The sequence below is a fragment of the Syzygium oleosum genome, unplaced genomic scaffold (genome assembly GCF_021117445.2).
Source record: "Syzygium oleosum isolate NSW1041296 unplaced genomic scaffold, Sole_v2.1 Sole_v2.06, whole genome shotgun sequence".
NCBI lineage: Eukaryota > Viridiplantae > Streptophyta > Magnoliopsida > Myrtales > Myrtaceae > Syzygium > Syzygium oleosum.
Genome location: NW_026607490.1, coordinates 11,732,049 through 11,749,950, shown reverse-complemented (window position 1 = coordinate 11,749,950; position 17,902 = coordinate 11,732,049). Strand labels below are relative to the sequence as shown.

Here is a 17,902-nt window from a genome sequence, read left to right as displayed (position 1 = left end):
TAAATATTTTTTTCCTTTTTTTTTCTTCTTTCCTTTTTCTTTTCTTTTCTTTTCTCCCCTCACCGGCGAAGCCCAGGAAGGGCTGGGCGAGGGCGGCCTTGCCCATGGCCGGCCCAGGCGAGGCCTGCCCTCGCCCAACGCCGGCGAGGGCGACCCTCGCCAGATCCGGTGAGGGCGACCCTCTCCCGCCCAGGCGAGGGCTTCCCTCGCCCGACGCCGGCGATGGTCGCCCTCATTGGATCCCGGCGAGGGCGACCTCGCCGCCGGCGTCGGGCGACCCTCGCCGACGTCCGGGCGAGGGCGGCCTCGCTGGGCCGGCCTCGCTGTCGCCGGCGAGGTCGGCCGCCCCTCGCCGGCCATGGGCAAGGCCGCCCTCACCCAGCCCTTCCCGGGCTTCGCCGATGGCCGGCCGGCCACCGGCGACCGGCCGGCGAGGGGAGAAAAGAAAAAAAAGAAAAAAAAAGAAAAAGGAAAGAAGAAAAAAAAAAGGAAAAAAAATATTTAAAAATAAAAATGCTGACTGTACACGCTGAAAAAAAATTATTTTAAAAAAAATGCTGACTGTACATGCTGACTCAGCCTCCGGCGAGCCACGTCGGCGTCAAAAATTAATAAAAAATGCCACGTCGGATTTCCAGCCAAATTGGCACTAAAGTGATCTCTTTTGTTCCGACTTGGCACCAAAGTGATCCGAAAAAAATTTATGGCACCAAAGTGATCGCTGTACACAAGTTATGGCACTTGTAGTGTACTTTGGCAGATGTTACAAGATTTAAAGGCTATGATGAATTAGGCCTAAAGTTAGGGGTAATCGATTTCCGAATGAGTTGGGCCGATTCCACCCTAGAATCAGGAATTGAATCGGGCTGGTTGATCCTAGGTCGGTTCTCGATAGGGATAATAAGTTTCCGATCGGTATGGTTCCAAGGTGAAATAGCGAATCGGAATGGGAGGATCGGTTCCTAAAATTGGGTATTGGGGACTGGATCAGACTATGGTCCAGTTCCAGTCCGATCTAATGGAAACGGTCACTTAAATTTTAATTCACATTTCAATGAATTTATGTCGATGAAGTTCACTTAAGATTTAATTCACATTTTACTAATTTTTTTGAAGAAATAAAAAGAAAAGTATATGTAGTCGATCTGATCCGGTTCCCTCTTAGAACCGAGAACCGAACTGCCAAGACACCGGCTCTACTCTTAAGAACTTGGAACCGGAGCCAATCGACCTATTTGGTCTGGTCCAGGCGGTTCCCAATTTGGGCTGTTCATTTTTCACACCCCTAGTTCTTGGTTGGACCGGTCCAATTTAGGGTTTTAGCAATTTCCTTTTCCTTACTCTTTAAAAAAAAGGAAAAGTTAAAAAAGAAGAACATATCGGTCCGGGTGGTTCGGTTCCGCACCTGAAATCAAGAACCGGACCAGCTCCCACAGTAACCGCTCAAATCCGGTCGGGTTTCCGTGCACACCCCTACGGGGATCCCCAGATAATAACTCTAAAATACGGACCATAGTCAACATAAAAAAAAAAAAGAAAAAAGAAGCGTATAAATGATCACGCATCATCATTACATTACAACCCCCTCCAATACGTACACAAATTTAACTCTCGCATCCAAAATTCAAAATCCAAAGCACCAAGCCAACACCATCGTCCCAAATAAAGGCAAGAGCCACCATAGTCATCATCATCACCACTCCGTCCACGTACGTAACCTTCCCCTCATCTCCCACCACCACCTCCAGGCTCCATCTCCATCTCCATCTCCATCTTCTTCCTCAAGGAGAATGGCTCTTCCCACGGAAGAGATGAAGACCAAGGCCGAGGTGTACCACGGCGACGAGATCTGCCGCGAGAAGCTGAACCTCCTCCTGGCGGAGATCGGCCTCCCCAACGGCCTCGTCACGGCGTCCCAGGAGATCGAGGAGTACGGCTTCGTCAAGGCCGTGGGGCTGGTGTGGCTCAAGCACCGGAAGAAGGCCGAGCAGAAGGTGGCCGACAATGTGGTCGTCTCCTACGACACCGTGGTGTCGGCCTACGTCGAGCCCCACCGGATCCGCAAGCTCCGCGGGGTGAAGGCCAAGGAGTTCCTCAACGTCTGGGTGAAGCTGAGCGAGATCCACGTCAACGACGGCGATGCGGGCGGCAAGCCCGCCACCGCCGAGCTCATGATCACGTTCAAGACCCCGGTGGGGCTCTCCCGGTCGTTCCCGGTCTCGGCGTTCGAATAGCGCCGGCGCCGGAGGTGGTGACAATTGGTTGGAACAGGGGGCCAAAAACGCAAAAGTATTGAATTGTTGCTAATTTGTACAAAAAGAAGGTACCCAATAACACTATTATCTCTAATTTGATTTATTTAAAAAGATTTTTGCTGCCCTGTTTCTATTTATTTTGTACATTTATACCCAAATGACCGGTTCCTCAAATTGATATATTAATTTAGTGAATTGGATTATAGAATGCGGTGATTAATTTTAATTAGCAATTAAATAATAGACCATAAAAAAGAGATTAGGGAGAAGCTTTTTCCTTAGCTAGGGGGGTTTCCTAGAAGATGCGACCCCAAGGAAAGAATATGCTTTTAATTTAGAAATGTCACTCCTTTTGTTCTCTTCTCCACGCAACCTTTCAAGGAGAACCGTACGTTGAGCGTGCGCGTCAATCCATGTTGTGTTGCAAGCAGTGACGCTAAGGAAGTCGCTAGGACAGATCGTTTTCGCCCGTTCGTTTTCTCGGCGGAACCACTAAGATCCAATTTAGGAACTGTCAATTCGACTTTAGCATATTCCAGTAAGTTCGCGTAAATTTCGCATCAAGATTAACATCGGCCTCGCTGTTTCTTCTCGCACACAAGCTGGGAGATGTCGATAGTCGGTCCAACGTGGTCGGTGTGTAGAGTGAATTTACGCTTATGTGAGATTTGGTTTCGTTAGCTGTGGTTTATACTCAACGAGAATTTGCATCGAACAATATCTGGCCAGGGGCAATGGACCCCGCTAGCCCTCTTGCTCCGTTGTTGGTTGTGAAAACGGCCAGGTCGATAAGATTTTGCCTAACAGTCGGAACCAGCCTGAGTAGAGTTCCTACTCTGTGACCGGGAAATATGTGTCCGAGATCGGGGCAGTACGTTCTTTCGCCCTCACACTTGCATTCCCCAGCTATACTGAAAAGAAAAGGGAGTGCAAAGAAAGGAGTCAGATCAACATATAGCCTCGTAAATGCAAGTGACATGCCATCCAAAGAGCAAGGTTGAACAGAGGACAAAGGTTTGATTGAGGAGAAGTTAAAGCACTTGTGCAACGTGCACATCGGTATTCAGATGCATAACACGCGGCGATCTCGGCACAGCTATGCCGTATGATCGCCAACCAGACCTATACATATTCAGTATTCCAATTTGACTGCTTTGATGCACTCCAAGAACCAACATCAACAACACAGGGGACCACCAAATGTAACATTTAGCTAAACTGTAATTCGAAAGCTCACTAATCTGCCACATTGACCGTCAACTGCCTGAGACACTAGCCGGATTCAATGGATCAAGTTGCAGCCATACAGAACTTTCTACGAGAACTAGACATATTCACAATCTGTACTGAGCTAGGAGCCTATACGTAATCAACCTTCAAAACAGGACCAGCGAACGGAAGAAGCTAACCATAGGAGTCGGCCATTGCAAGATGTGGACAACAGCATCATGTGGGACCAAGCAATGAGTCAGAAGTAAACTTACGATTGAAGCAGAGGCCAGAAGTTACTGCACAGTCGACTGCTTCAAACAGAATTACGACCCTGGAAAAAGAAATGAACCAAGAACCACATCTTAAGGTCATCATTTTCCAAAAAACACCACAAACAGATGCAGTGAGCTACTGGTGCTTATATAGAGCAACTACAACAGATGCCTGAATTTTTTGACGAAGTCGCACAAGATAAAACTAAAAAGTTTAGAGTCCGATCTACCCATAATCAACTTATTGAAATTTATTTATGATATATATCGAACGTAGCATGCTCTCTCTGTATCAAAGAATTAAATGTTCAGAGGAGCTGTAGTTCATCATACCCTGGAAGTAATAACCCATCGACCACCAATCCATTCTTGATGAGGTCTAAGATCCTGATGTTCAAATTCCAATTCCTCACTCGATGTTATAAAGTAGACTTTGTACTTCAAGCCCCCAAGAATTTGGGAAATATGACCTACCCACCAGCCCTCATTATACCAAGCATCAACCATTTCGTGCCGCACAAAAGTATGTACACGTTCAATGTCAGGGGGAAAAGGCCTTATATGTGAACTCTCTGCTACTTCTTTAAGGAATGCGGTTTCATCATCTGTTTTCAAAGTCTGATACTCAACCAAAAACTTGTCTCCAATAGTATCAATGATCACTGCAGTGTACCAAGAGCCCCAACAACCATCTTCATCGCTTCTCACCTCCACTTTCATTCCCTTACCGAATTTCACGTTTCTATTCGTTTTGCCATACTCCGTGTTACCCCTGAAACTTGGCATTCGCGATGCCACCTCAGTAGAGTTATCCTACATTTTGACATTCCAAAGTTAGAAACACGGAAAGAAAGGATGACGACTAAGTGAAATCATTTGGCAGCAATCATTTGCCATACACGACTACCAATGCTGTTATCCATCAAGCAAAGGGTTGTTTGCTTATTTCGTCTCTGAGCACACGCATTTCATGCAGCAGCTTGAATACATATGTTTTTACTTGATACCAGTCATATATTTAATCCTAGATAGAGTAACCAATATGAAACTGGTTATGCTTTGTTGCGATCACTTCGTGACTTAACTTTCATTTCCAAAGATAAAACTATTATTCAAATAATGGAGGTTTAGGTGTTAAATACTTATTTATATCCACCGAACAAATACACCGTAATTTATTGAATGCACGAGAAGAAAGCTAGAGTTTATGTGGATAACATTATGATGTAGCATTTATCGAGCATGAGGCTTATCGACAGGTGTAACTTTCTACTGCATGACCTGGATTCCACACATACAAGCTTCATATTTCACTCTTCCAGCAAAAAATATTTGATTACTTCAAGATAATGAAAAGCAAGAAAGTTAACCAATAACATGGAATGACACTGCAATTGCAATGAATCTCTTTTCAAGAACCCATTAGCTACATGGTTGTCCTGGAGAAGCAAGTCAATCTTTTTAAGCAACTGATTAAGTGTTACAATTAAATAAAGGAATCTGGTTTTTGAATTTGAAGACTTATAAACTCAGATTGGGAAAACATGGTACAACTGCTATATAAAATACTGTCCAGTTCATCAGATGTCATTGGCTAGCACCAATTTGCATCAAAGTAATAATCCGATATATGGTATGACTGATTAAGTGATCCTCCAAACTTGTACCATTATACTCGGTCAATGCAAAGATTACATCCAAAACAGAAAGAGCTCCAGCTTCTCCATATATATATCTAATTTAAAACAAACAACCAGAACTTTTACCAAAATGAAATCACGAATTTGACACCATCAAGAACTCCTTATGGATAGCATTCTCCATGCAATCAATCAAAGTTACCGAAAGTTATTCACAAAATTGCCGTTCACTGTCAAGCAAATGAAAAAACTGATGCCAACAGTGCATGAGTCGCGGTTCTCTTTTTGGGGGTAGGGGTTGTTTCGCCGGGAATGTAACAAAAGCATGAACCTGAATGACAGAACTTCACCAAAACAATTCGTCACAAATATTAGAAGCAACTGTAGTTCCTACCCGGGAAGCAATGACCCACTTGCCATCAATCCAGTCCTGGTGAAGCCTCAGATTAGACATATTGAAAATTAGTTCTTCATGGGTTGTGCTGAAGTAGACAACATACTGGGAGCCATTTAGAACTTTGGAAATTACACCGACCCACCATCCGTCATTGTACCAAGCATCAACTTTGTCAAGCTGCTCGAAACATTTGGCTGCAAGATGAGGAGGGAAGGGCCTGATGTACCGTGAATATGCTTCTTCCCTCAAAGGTTCAGTTTCGTCGTCTGTTTTCAAGGTTAGGTATTCGACCAGATACTTGTCATTTCCTATATAGTCAACGATAATTGCGGAAAACCAAGAACCTTCATAACCTTTTTCGTCACTTCTGACCTCCACGGTTATACCCTTTCCAAACTCTGGGGGTGGCAATGATGTCCTCTTATCGAGTCTCATCTTGAATCTTATCTTGCGAGACTTTAACTCCATCGTAGATGATTTCTCCTGCAAGTCAATTTTCAAGAACTACCAATGCGTTAGAAGGAGGACAGCAAAAATATAGAAGATCCTCAATGCTAGATCTAACTGAGCATATGGAGTCATTCAGCCGCTAAAGATACATATATAACTTGCCAGCACGTGCTGGCTGGCTAATGCCAACGGAGGCCAGAGGTAACGACGCTTCGGTAACATTACCTAACCAAAGTCAAGAAAATAATATCAGATCGACATATATCGAAAAGATCACTTCAAATTTATCCATGCCAAAGCCCGAGAACACCTCCGAACTGACTTTGTCACACCACCAAAAATTTTCCCCTCCTTTTCGCAGGCTCGCAGCTACTCCTCGATCTTGCAAGCTCACACTCATCTAAATTGCAAATGCGAAACAAAAACCCAACCAGGGCATCCACTATCTTACTACTCACAGAGAAGCTTGATAGACCATTTGTCAACCGCAGCATTAACAATTTGGCCTCCAAAATCATTCCAGCCCGCGAAAAGCATGAATCCTCACGACAAGAGGCGACGAAAACAACACGATATTACCGCGAATAACTTTCAAAAGAAAGAAATGACGTTCACCTCTGCTGAACGGAGAACTTACAACAGTCATCAACTATTCTCCACCATCAGCCCATCTACGGGCTAAGCAACGCCAACAACGAGAAGAAACAGAAAGACAGAAAGGAAGTCCCACGAGGCATCTCACCCGCTTCTCATCGCCGGCGAAGGGCGGGCTCCAAACCCCATCGCCGCTCCACTCGCGATGACGCCTCAACTCCCACTGCCCGAACTCCACCTCCTCCCTCCCGCCTCCCACCGCGACCAGATACTTGGAGTCCTCCCGAATCTCCCTGATGACGCCGAAATGCCACCCTTTCTCCCGATAGGCGTCCACCTCCTCCCCTACCCGGAAACGCTCGTGCAGCTCCCGCGGCGGCGCGGGCCTCGCCCGGGCCAACTCCACGTACTCCCTCAGCCGCCGCCCCCGCTCGCCGCCGCCGCCGCCTCCGCCGCCGCGAGTGAGGGTGAGGTACTCGACGAAGACGAGATTCTTGGCGCGGGCGGGGGAACGGAGGACGGTGGCGGGGTAGAGGGCGAAGGGGAGGGCGGGGCCGTGGCCGTGGCCGTGGCCGGGGCCGGGGCCGGGGCCGGGGCGGAGGATCTCGACGCCGTCGCCCTTGGCGAAGGAGGGGAGCGACATTGGGAAGGTGGGCCAAAAGGGTCCTTGCGCAATGCGCATGCCCCGCCCCTAAGAAGAACCTGCGTGCGCCGAAGGGAGGGAGTGAAATGCTCGTGGGAGATGATCGAAAGGAGGAAGTGAGAGAGAGAGAGAGAGCGCGAGAAGTGGTTGATTAAACCCAAAACAGGTTTAATTAGGAGGTAATCTAACCTCCCCGTCTCTCTCTCTCTCTCTCTCGTCGAGTAGTGCTAGTGTTGGGAAAATGACACCCGTGGTCCCGGGGGTTTTGGCCTCATATGCAGTGTCGTCTAGTTCCTAGATTTTTGATTTGTTCGATGCGATCCCTAAGCTTTTGATAAATGCTCGATCTAGTCTATGGACTAATGTGAAATTGTTCGACGTCGTCCCCGGACTTTGAATTAATGGAAGGACGGCGTTCTGATACTTTCGTGCAGTTTAGGGACTGGATTGAATATTTTTACCGAAAGTTCGAGGACTATATTGAACAAATTAAAAATTTGGGGACGACATTGCACGTCGGGCTAAAGTTCAGGAACCGCGTTCAATAAATTAAAAGTTCGAGAACGATATTGTATATTGAATCAAAATTCATTGACCATTTGTGTTATCATTCCTACAATTTTTGTAACCCGTAGATTCTTTTTCTCGGGTTTTTTTTATACGGATTTTCCCTTTGAGATTTCCAAGAGAAGCATTTAAATTTTAAAAGATTTCGCCTCCCAAAAAAAGAAAGAAATTCTACATATGAATATTTAAATAAATGGATCTTAGTATGGGGTGGTTTGATGTTGATGCAAATTGATTAGTTTCGTACAATCGCAAGTGTCGTTGCGAGTACGGCACTATAAGACATGTATGCACGCCTTTTCATATTCGATAAAAGGTTCGTCGGTTGGTTGGGTTGTATATTTCGATTTGGTGGTGACATTTTGAAGACTATTTCGGTGTTTCGAGTTAGATTTAAATTAAAGACGCGAGTTTCGCAGAATTTTCAAACACAATCAAAGGTTTAAGAGTAGAAGTTCATATGACATAAATGGCATCGAGAAATTTATTAAGATGAGCCATTTCTGTATAGTATAAATATAGACATTTTTGTACAAGATGTTACGTAGAGGTGACCAAGGTTTATGATCTGGTCCATTCAAGTCCGATTCCAAAGAGAATCAAGTAGGTTCGCGAGTTCAAAATCCGGAAACCAGATGGGTTCGGTTCGATCCGTAGGTCGAGCCTTGAACCTACTAGTTTATACAAAAGAACTGAGTTGACTGAAAATGTATTGCCTTTTTGATAAGTTAACAACTCAAAATAAAGATAAAAAGAACTCGCAGAGACAAAGTCCGAACTAAAAAAAAAAAAATATCTAGTTTTCTAATATATTCCAAATTGTAAAGATGAAGGACAATTTTCCGGTTTTACACGAGAATTGGTAGGTTCAGTTCCAGGTCGGTATCAGGATAAACCAGTTTGTTTCTCGGTTCCTGCTCTGGAACCGAACCGTCCATATATTATGACACAATGTAAACCTATAGTATTTTATACAGAAACTATAAATGTGAATAGAAACATAGGAAATAGAGAGCTTTAGCCCTTTTGACTTCCTTTTTAGTGTTTTTAGAATGATATGTATAAAGTATTTTGGAGTTTGGTTTTTTTATAGTAATTTGAACATGGATTTGATGAGGTGGTTCAATTAAAAAAGAGTTTGATATATATTTTGGTTTATATATATATATATAATAAGAGTTTGATTTCTTGTACCATCAAGTTCATACAATATCGTATTTGGATCATTCATGTGAATTTCTGGCTCACATATTATTAGTTTATCCATGAGATTTGCCGGGCCTTATACTCTTACATAAGTTTGCATCTTATTTCGACATGACATGAGCTTGATTATAAGATTCATTACTGCTTCAATACATGAAAACCAATTCATGAATAATGTTCAAATCCACAATTGCATCTAAATCTCTTTATTTTTCGTCTAACTTCACAAACACACACAAAAAAGAAAAGAAAAATAAAATAAACACTCCAATCCCATCTCAACTGCAAAAGTACAATCATCATCACTTTTTTTTTTAAATAAGCGAAAATAAGATATTTATTATCTCTGCTCCCACAGGAAAAATAAAAAGAAAGCAAAAAAAATTAAAATAAAAAGATTTATCTCTGCTTGGGGAGATCTTGACCAGTCAAGAAAGAATGAAAGAGGGCAAGAGCTTCACTGGGCTTGTTCAGATGCACCAAGTGACCTGCACCTCTCACTGCCACTAGTGTCAATCCTCCTTCATATTCCACTATCCTCCCTCCAACCTGCCAAAAAAAAAATCATTAATAATTTTTGCTCACTAATCCCACTTTTTTAATTGTAATTGCAATTTTAATTAATTAATTTATCATCTTTGCCTTTGATATTTTATGTGTTTAAAGGAAACAAGAAAGCAACATAATAACAATAATGTAAGGAAATAATGACTCGCCTGATGGTCATGGTACCACGAACGCCAAGGAGATTTAATAGAGAGTCCGAGAGCTTCTACGCAATACCTCGTCCCAAGCACCGGCACTCTACCGTCCGCGTCGCCGCTGTCGCTCGAAATCCAAACCCGAAGTCGATCAATAACATCGATAAATTCTTTCTTTCTTTCTTTCTTTTTTATTGGCATTACAATCAACACCGCAATTGTATATACAATCGCAATTTATTTAGATGCGAGCGTCAAATTCCACAAAATACATTAGTAATAACATATTCATTATTTATATGATCCGATACGATTAACAATGAAGTCTTTTGTGATCTCTATCATGTCCATAATACCATCTACTTTTTTTTTTTTTGGTCAAATAATACCATCTACTTTGCAAGGAGAATTTATCAATGAAATATTTTCTTCAGTTGAATAACCAAAAAAAAAATTAGACAAAACCATGAAGGAAAACTTATATAAAAATCGCAGAAAGTACATGTACACCCATATTTTGAGTCCACCTTTGATGAGTTTGCTGTAGATTGGCAGTACCGAGAACACCGAGTAGTCATACGTATCTCCCAAGGATTCACTTGGGGAAAACAGAAGAATAGAGGAGGAGGAAAAACTCAGAAAAACACATGAACAGTTGATGCATCAATAGAAAAAACGATGATGATGATGATGATTCAATGCTTATTGTGTTGTCTACATACGTACTTGCAGGCCTTCAAGTTAATGGTGGGATTGGCTGCTCTCACGTGGAGAGAAGATCGAACATCTTGTCTGTTGAAGTACATCTCTGCATACTGAGTGAAACACGGGTCATACCCTCCTGGGATTCTCATCCTCCTCAAACCATATCCATTCACCTACAACAATTGCATATTCGGGCCGACTATGATCAGATTCGCATAGGCCATGCGAATGAAAGGGCGCTGACCTGCTGAGTTTATCTAAGTTTTATTCGCCAAACATGCACGAGTTTCAATCAGACTGTATCCATCATGTGGCTGACAAGATGAGTGAACTGTGCGTGTAAACTCAACTTCTTTCGATGTTGATTACCTTGGTGCGTGGCTCGATGCGGCTTTCACTTGTGTGAGACAGAGAATAAGACATGGAGGAGGAGTTGAGGAGGCATTGCGGGGCGTAGATGTTGTAGATGTCGATCTCTTGCTGGTAGGTCATGAACACGGTGTACATGCCCTTGTTGCACTCGTCAGACCAGTCGTAGACTTTGAAATCGCAGGCTCGCTTGCATTTGTCATAGAGCTGGTCCGAGATCACAGCATGGCTCCATGCATACTCGAGCACGGCCTTGTAGTCATAGTAGTCATTTGTTTCTGGATTCCCTACCTGCAACTTGATTAGTATTTTCATATTTCTACTTTCAATATTGCTTCTGTTTTTTTCCTCCGGATTATCGATTGTTATTTGTCATTGATAGGCAGCTTTCATTTGTGCAATTGGCTCACAAATTAAAACGAACGCGAGATATAAAGGTGTTGTTACTTTTATTGGGTGATTGATTACGACTGTAATGCAATTTTTTTCGTTACCATGGTTGATAAGAAGTCGTAAAAGAGATTAAAAAAATCAAAATCGTAAGTTAAATAACATGAACGAAATGTTGGGAGCGGAATCATCAATTTCTCGGGACAGGGCTCGGGGCTTGTTGAGTACTTACAATGAAGCCTTTGAGGTTGATTGGTGTGTATTTAGCTGTGTCTTTGTTTCTGTCATAGATTAGCTCAGCTAGCTGAGGAACATAGTGACCTGTGAAAATAACCAAGAAATGTCTGATTCAAGCTTGGCATATGAGAGAGAGAGAGAGAGAGAGAGAGAGAGAGAGAGAGAGAGAGAGAGAGAGAGAGAGGGGAGACGAGAGAGAGAGAGGGGAGACCTGCATAGCTCTCTCCAGCAAGGAAGAGAGAGAGAGAGAGAGAGAGAGAGAGAGAGAGAGAGAGAGAGAGAGAGAGAGAGGGGAGACCTGCATAGCTCTCTCCAGCAAGGAAGAAATCATGGGTCTTGAACTGTGGGAACTTTTGAAGCCAATTCACTAAGAAGCTGTATGCATCCTCAGCTGAGAATAATTCAAACACTCTCCTTCATCAGTCTTCAAGTTCGTTTTCAAGAGCAACAGCTGAACTAAAAAAGTAGATATTTACCCACGAGGGCATCATCCAGCATGGACAGATCAGAAGATGTGTTGGTGTAAGAGAACCCAACTCCAACTGGTGACTCCACAAACAGCAGATTTGCCCCTGCAGCACAAGTCAACAGCTCATCAAGTTCCTTTATTATTCTTTGCTTTTCTATCTCTTTTGTTATCTCTGCTAGGGCCAATTATGACTGAGTTGCTTCGTCAAAAAGAAGGACCTTGATTCCAAGCATATTTGTTGTAGGGAAGGTCAGGCCCATTGGTGTTTACTCTGAGGGGCCCCAATTCCACGGCAGCACCATACCCAACCGACGAACAACCAGGCCCTTCACAAATCAATTTCCAAAAAGTCACAGAAAGAAGAAGCAAAAACCCATCAACAATCAGACATTCTTGTTTCCATCATTGATTAGTGCAAATATTTGCATGTTTATATACCTCCATTGAACCAGAGAAGAAGAGGTCTCTGTGAAGGCTGAGACTGGGCCTCAAAGAACCAGTAGAAGAGGGCCCTCCCGTGGGCCTCATTGACTGTGATGTAGCCTGAGAAGTGAGAGATGGAAGGGGCTGAGGGCTGTCCTGGGAGATTTATGACCCTGTCTGATTCTGAGCCCTGAGATGCCCCTTCTGGTGGGGATGTCTGTGTTGGTTGTTGCTGCCCTACTTCCGGGGGTGATTTAATGCAGGTGGTGATTGAGGGGCTGCTCAGGAAGACTAGGAGGTGGATGGACGAGAGAGGGAGAGTGAGGACGTTAACTGAGGATAGAGATGCCATCTCTCTTGTGTTAGTGGTCTGCCTTAAGAATCAATCAAGGTTGATACTCTAATATTGATTATAAATTAGGTTGTGTCGAAAAACCGACCTTCACTATACTTAGGTAGTCATAATGTCTTGCTAGAGACCGCTTATGACTTGTGAGTCAAAAAGGGTTTGAGTACACTGCTAATGTTTAGTGAACTTACAGGGTCGCACACAATAACGAACTGAGTTAATATTTTCTGTGCGCCAGGATCTGCTTAAAATAAGAAGTAGATTTTAATTTATTTTCATATTCAACTTATCTACGCGGTCGTGCACGTTATGAGATAACGATTAAACGTACGATTGAAGGTGGACAGTTTTGCAGGCCCAAATCGCCCGGCCCCACTTCTTTTAATTCGCGAAGATAATGAGGCTATATATATAGCGTGTGGGTGAAAAAGAACCCTATGAAATAAGAAAAAACACCTCCAAGAGAATACGAAGAGAATTGTTCTTTGTTCAGAGATCTTTGAGAGAGTCTCGAAGATCAAAGGCGATTAGGAAAAAGAAGTTCAAGATCTTTAGCTAGCACTTGGATTATTGGAGACTTCCGTTCGTGTGTGTGGATACCGGTAGAGACGCAATACTTGGGGCGATAAACCAGACACAATCGACTATCAATTTACCTTCGATCTGCAAAAAGGTACGTGTTGAACTTCTATTTAGATTTCAATATACGCATAAATCCTGTCTAAGGTTTCGGTTTATAAATTTCGCTACGTTTTTAGCACTTGAGGAACCCAACATCTTGTTCACAAAGAAAACTTCAGGATTGACCAAAAGTGTCCATGAGGCCCTATTTAAAATAATTGAAAGACAGATGGAAATGCATTATTGTTGTATGTCGATAACATAATGGACTTTTACCAAGGTCATTATCATGGAGAGAAATTCCAAGATACATGAAAAATCTTTGGTACCCTCGAATCTGCCAACTAGACCAACCTGATGTGGATCATCTGTGCTTGACGACCGTAGTGGGGAAGTGAAACTTATTTGGTTAACTAGTGTAAGAACTAGTCTTGGCTAAGTATTATCTTCTCTCTTGCCCGGAACAAGAAAAGGACGTATCCAACTATCAATTCAAGAGTTGATACCACAAAAAATCCTAAATTATATCTATTGTCATGAAAATCTCGAATTTATATCAATATGATAAATATACTTTAGATGAAACTATAATAAAGAGTATATATATCACACATATATAAATTTATGTTTTTTTGTGATATAAAAAAAGTTACGGATATTTGTATCATAACGGGTGAGGTTAGAAGTTTTTGTGATAAAAAAAAATTGAGGATCTTTACCGGTGTGGTATTTGCCCTCAATTCAATCATTTGCATCTGGAAAAGGATATCAATCATTAGCATCCGGAAAAGGAACAGAAGAGCTGTAAAGTTTGCGTTTGTGCACTATAATTCTCATCTCTTGATTGCTAGTTTGTCTTTTGTGGCTCGAGAGACTGCAATGATGAAGGCTTTCGTGGAATTTACACTCAAATGTCCTTTCTAGCAAGCGAACACGAGTGTCTTCGAGAATCAGATTGGAATGTGTAATACTTGGATTTTTTTAACAAAGCTAAAAAAAAAAAAAGTTCAAAAGTCAACAAAGCAAGGAATAGTGGACACTCAGCACAAAACAGAGAGAAAATATTAGGCGGGCCGGTCACTCCATGCTCGGCATAAAAAACGACTGGCGGGAGGATCTCCGAGTGAAAGAGAACGGGATGATAACGTAGAAGAAAAGAAAATCCTAGAGGGTATCTTTCGAGTGCGACGAAGGATTTGGAGCGCCGGAGCCGGACGCCGGAGCAGAGGGCCGGAGGAGCAAAATCTGAGAGCAAAGAGGGAGATCCACAATTTGAATAAAGGTGAGGGAGAGTGAGAAGGCCTTTGCTAGAGAGATAAGGACGTTGGCGTCCATGCTCAGAGAAGGAAAGAACGAGGGGAGAGAGAAAATAGCGATCAATGAAGAGGGACGCTTTTTCGTGCCAAACGGTGGGAGAAGGAGGCCGCAATTAATGAAGAGAGGGAAGGAAGGCAAAAATTTGATTAAGAAAATAGGTGGGACCCGACCTCAACGAGAAGTCACGTGTCGCTTTATGATTGGGCCGGCACACGGTGACGTGGAGTGGACAACCCACCTAATATTTTCTCGCAAAAGGGAGACCGAGAGCTCACGCGAGGAAGGAAAGGAAAGGAAAGAAAAGAGGAGAAAAGAAAGAAAGGGAAAAAAGGAGGAGGAGGAAGAAAGAAGGGGGTTCTCGTCGTGAATGCCTCGTCAAGCTAATCCAACTATGTATCGCGATGCTCAGTAAATACCCGCACCCCCTGATCGTCTAATTGGAGTACTTTTCGAAATTATGGCACAATTTCAAAGTTTTGTAAAATTCAAGCCGCGAAATCTGATTTATGAGATATTGAGCTATGGGATTTCATGGAAATGGTGGATTATATCGTTGCAGAGTCATGGGTTTTAATAGGAGTCGGTTTAGAGTAATGGTTTTGTTGGAGTGAGAATTTTAGGGTTTCGCACGTGAGTTCAGCGTCGCGTTTAGGTTTGAGTGAGCGATTTGTTGGAACGTAACAGTTGTTTTATTAGCGTTTAAGCGGTTCGTAGTTGTTGTAGTATTTTACTTGGTTTTAACGTAAATTCTCGTTTAATTCATAGGATTACGAGATCATATGTTCGCGTGAGCTTCATTGTTAGGCTTTTGGGCATTTCCAAATGAATGATGCTATCTCTTTTTTAAGTTTTTTTTTTTTGGTAAGGAAACCTCTTTTTGGTAAGGAAACCTTTTGCTATCTCTTTTTTAAGTTTGTAAACTCATATTTTGAAAATATAAAGTATGAGATATATTCTGTGCCAAGCGTGATTCGGCTAAAGAAAAAAAGTGATGTTTTCAAATGTAACATTGGATTGAGCATTTACTATTATATTTGTTATTTGAAATGTTGAAGAAGTGTTTAATGAAATGAATTGCAAAAGGTGTTTTGGTGGATAAGTTGAGTTGCAACAGATTGTATGCTTTGTTTTGTAAATTGATTATGGATTTGGTTTTGAGGATTGTGAAGGATGTTGTGGATTGGTGTTGATGCTAAGTGTCACTATGAGCCCATTGGGGGGGCTTGTGGGTATGCAATGGTTAGGATATTCTTGTGGGCCGAGCCACTAATTTATAATACATGGAGACTTTGCTAAGGAGGAATCTTGATCGCCTTATCACAAGACGTTTTGTCATGACTATGATTTTATATTAAGCAATAGATTGATCAGTGGATGGACCATTGACATGTGATTTGATATTGGTCGATGGAATAGACTATTGAGTGATGTTAGATAGAGATTGACCATTGATGTTTGAATTGTAATGATGATTTAAATGAGTATTTTCTGAATTGTATAAAGTTTGTTGAAATTAATAACTCGTTTGTGATTTGATATGTATATTAAAGAGTTGGATTATGAGTTTCTGATATTGCTTTAATAGTTGCTCAATCTGCTTATAAGAGATATGCATTACTCATTAGGCTGTGGTTGCTCACCCCTCTTCTTCTCAATATTTTCAAATTACTCCGTTAATGGCCATTAGAGCAAGAGCGATATTGCAGGGATTTTCTGGAGTTGGTTTTCGGGAGGTTTGAAGCTGCGTCCTTTGGGTGGAAGGAAGGCCAGGTCACTCCCCATTTTGGTAGGATTCAAGGTGTGACGGCATGAGCCAATGGAAAAAACAGGACTTTCAACTTTCTGGTTTTGTAACATGTTTTAGCAAAAAAAGAAAAAAAAACAGTTTTATAACATGTTTATTTATGTTTGTGGAGATTCTTTTCTCAGCTTTTTCCTTCAAGATTTAAAAAAAAACGTTTAAATTTGAAAAAATTCGCAAAAAAGAAGAATTCTACGGGTGGATATTCGAATAAACGGATCGATTTGTAGGTTCCTTAGTATGGAAGGGTTTCCTATACAAAGCATTGGACTAACAGCGGTTTACAAGACTTGAATTGTCGATGTAGATGCGATGTGATTAGTTTTGTGAAATAGTATGTGTCTTTAGAAGCATCAAAATAGTATGATGAGCGGTCGATCTTTTCCAAAATTGATTAAGGTCGTTTAGGTGGTGTATTTCATTCGGGTAACATTTTGAAAATTTTTCGGTGTTTCGAGTTGGATAAAATTAATGGTGTGAGTTTTGCAAAATTTTCAAAACAAATCAGAGATTAAAAGTAGGAAATATGACACAAATGGTCCTTGAGCTTTGACCCAAAGTGCAATGTGGTCCCTGAACCTTTTAATTTGTTCAATATGGTCCCTGAATTTTTAAATTGTTCAATGTGGTTATTGGACTTTTGGTACATATTCAATTTAGTCCATGGACTATCTGAAAATGTTCTGTATTGTCCTTGGACTTGAATTAATGGAAGGACAATATTGAACATTTTCATATAATTCAAGGAGTAAATTGAATATTTACTAAAAGTACATGGACCATATTAAACAAATTAAAAGTTCAGGGACCACGTTGCACTTTAGGGTAAAGTTCATGGATCACATTGAACAAATTAAAAAAGTTTTGGAACTAGATTGCACTTTGGGCTAAAATTGAAAGACCATTTGTATCATTATCCCAAGATATGTATTAAAATGAGCCATTTATGTTGGTTATCGATAATGTTCCGAAGTAAATTTCTTCAAACTTTTTGACAATGACCTTACATACAAATATGGATAGTTTTATATAAGATGTTGCATAGAGGTGAGAAAGGTTCATCTTCCATCCAAAACCAGCCCTGCTCCACGTTGTGGACCTTGTCGAGCCTTTCAAATCCGATTCCAAGGAGAATTAGGTAGGTTCGCAAGTTCAAAATCTGGGAACCAATCAAGTTCAATCTGATCTCCAGGTCGAGCCATGAACCTACTGATTATACCTAAGAATTGAATCAACTAGATCGGTTCCTGAGTAGAACTAGCGATTATATATAAATTATATATG

The 17,902-nt window shown here is 41.8% G+C and overlaps 3 protein-coding genes across 5 annotated transcripts; 1 reads left to right on the top strand and 2 right to left on the bottom strand.

The window, feature by feature from the left end:
• Positions 1 to 1,576: 1,576 nt before the first annotated feature.
• Positions 1,577 to 2,366, top strand: LOC115690634 (uncharacterized). Its single transcript, XM_030617050.2, has one exon. The coding sequence runs from the start codon at positions 1,791 to 1,793 to the stop codon at positions 2,232 to 2,234; it is 444 nt and encodes a 147-aa protein (XP_030472910.1). The 5' UTR covers positions 1,577 to 1,790; the 3' UTR covers positions 2,235 to 2,366.
• A 530-nt stretch (positions 2,367 to 2,896) lies between these two features.
• Positions 2,897 to 7,478, bottom strand: LOC115690633 (protein AGENET DOMAIN (AGD)-CONTAINING P1). 3 transcript variants are annotated; one of them, XM_030617049.2, is made up of 5 exons: positions 6,969 to 7,478; positions 5,774 to 6,259; positions 4,073 to 4,552; positions 3,740 to 3,798; positions 2,897 to 3,166 (listed from the first exon to the last, which is right to left on the bottom strand). In XM_030617049.2, exons 1-4 carry the CDS (start codon positions 7,461 to 7,463, stop codon positions 3,781 to 3,783), a joined length of 1,479 nt encoding a protein of 492 aa, XP_030472909.2. In that variant the 5' UTR covers positions 7,464 to 7,478; the 3' UTR covers positions 2,897 to 3,166; positions 3,740 to 3,780. The 3 variants fall into 3 exon arrangements, with proteins under 3 accessions (XP_030472909.2, XP_056168798.1, XP_030472908.2); XM_056312823.1 differs by lacking the exon at positions 2,897 to 3,166 and having other exon boundaries at positions 3,198 to 3,798; positions 5,774 to 6,042; positions 6,130 to 6,259; XM_030617048.2 differs by lacking the exon at positions 2,897 to 3,166 and having other exon boundaries at positions 3,198 to 3,798.
• Positions 7,479 to 9,588: 2,110 nt separating this feature from the next.
• On the bottom strand, positions 9,589 to 12,882 carry LOC115690584 (serine carboxypeptidase-like 33). Its single transcript, XM_030616989.2, has 10 exons — positions 12,546 to 12,882; positions 12,326 to 12,433; positions 12,115 to 12,210; positions 11,937 to 12,029; positions 11,634 to 11,722; positions 11,012 to 11,302; positions 10,664 to 10,815; positions 10,440 to 10,535; positions 9,953 to 10,058; positions 9,589 to 9,785 (listed from the first exon to the last, which is right to left on the bottom strand). The coding sequence occupies exons 1-10, from the start codon at positions 12,880 to 12,882 to the stop codon at positions 9,636 to 9,638; spliced, it is 1,518 nt and encodes a 505-aa protein (XP_030472849.1). The 3' UTR covers positions 9,589 to 9,635.
• Positions 12,883 to 17,902: the final 5,020 nt, after the last annotated feature.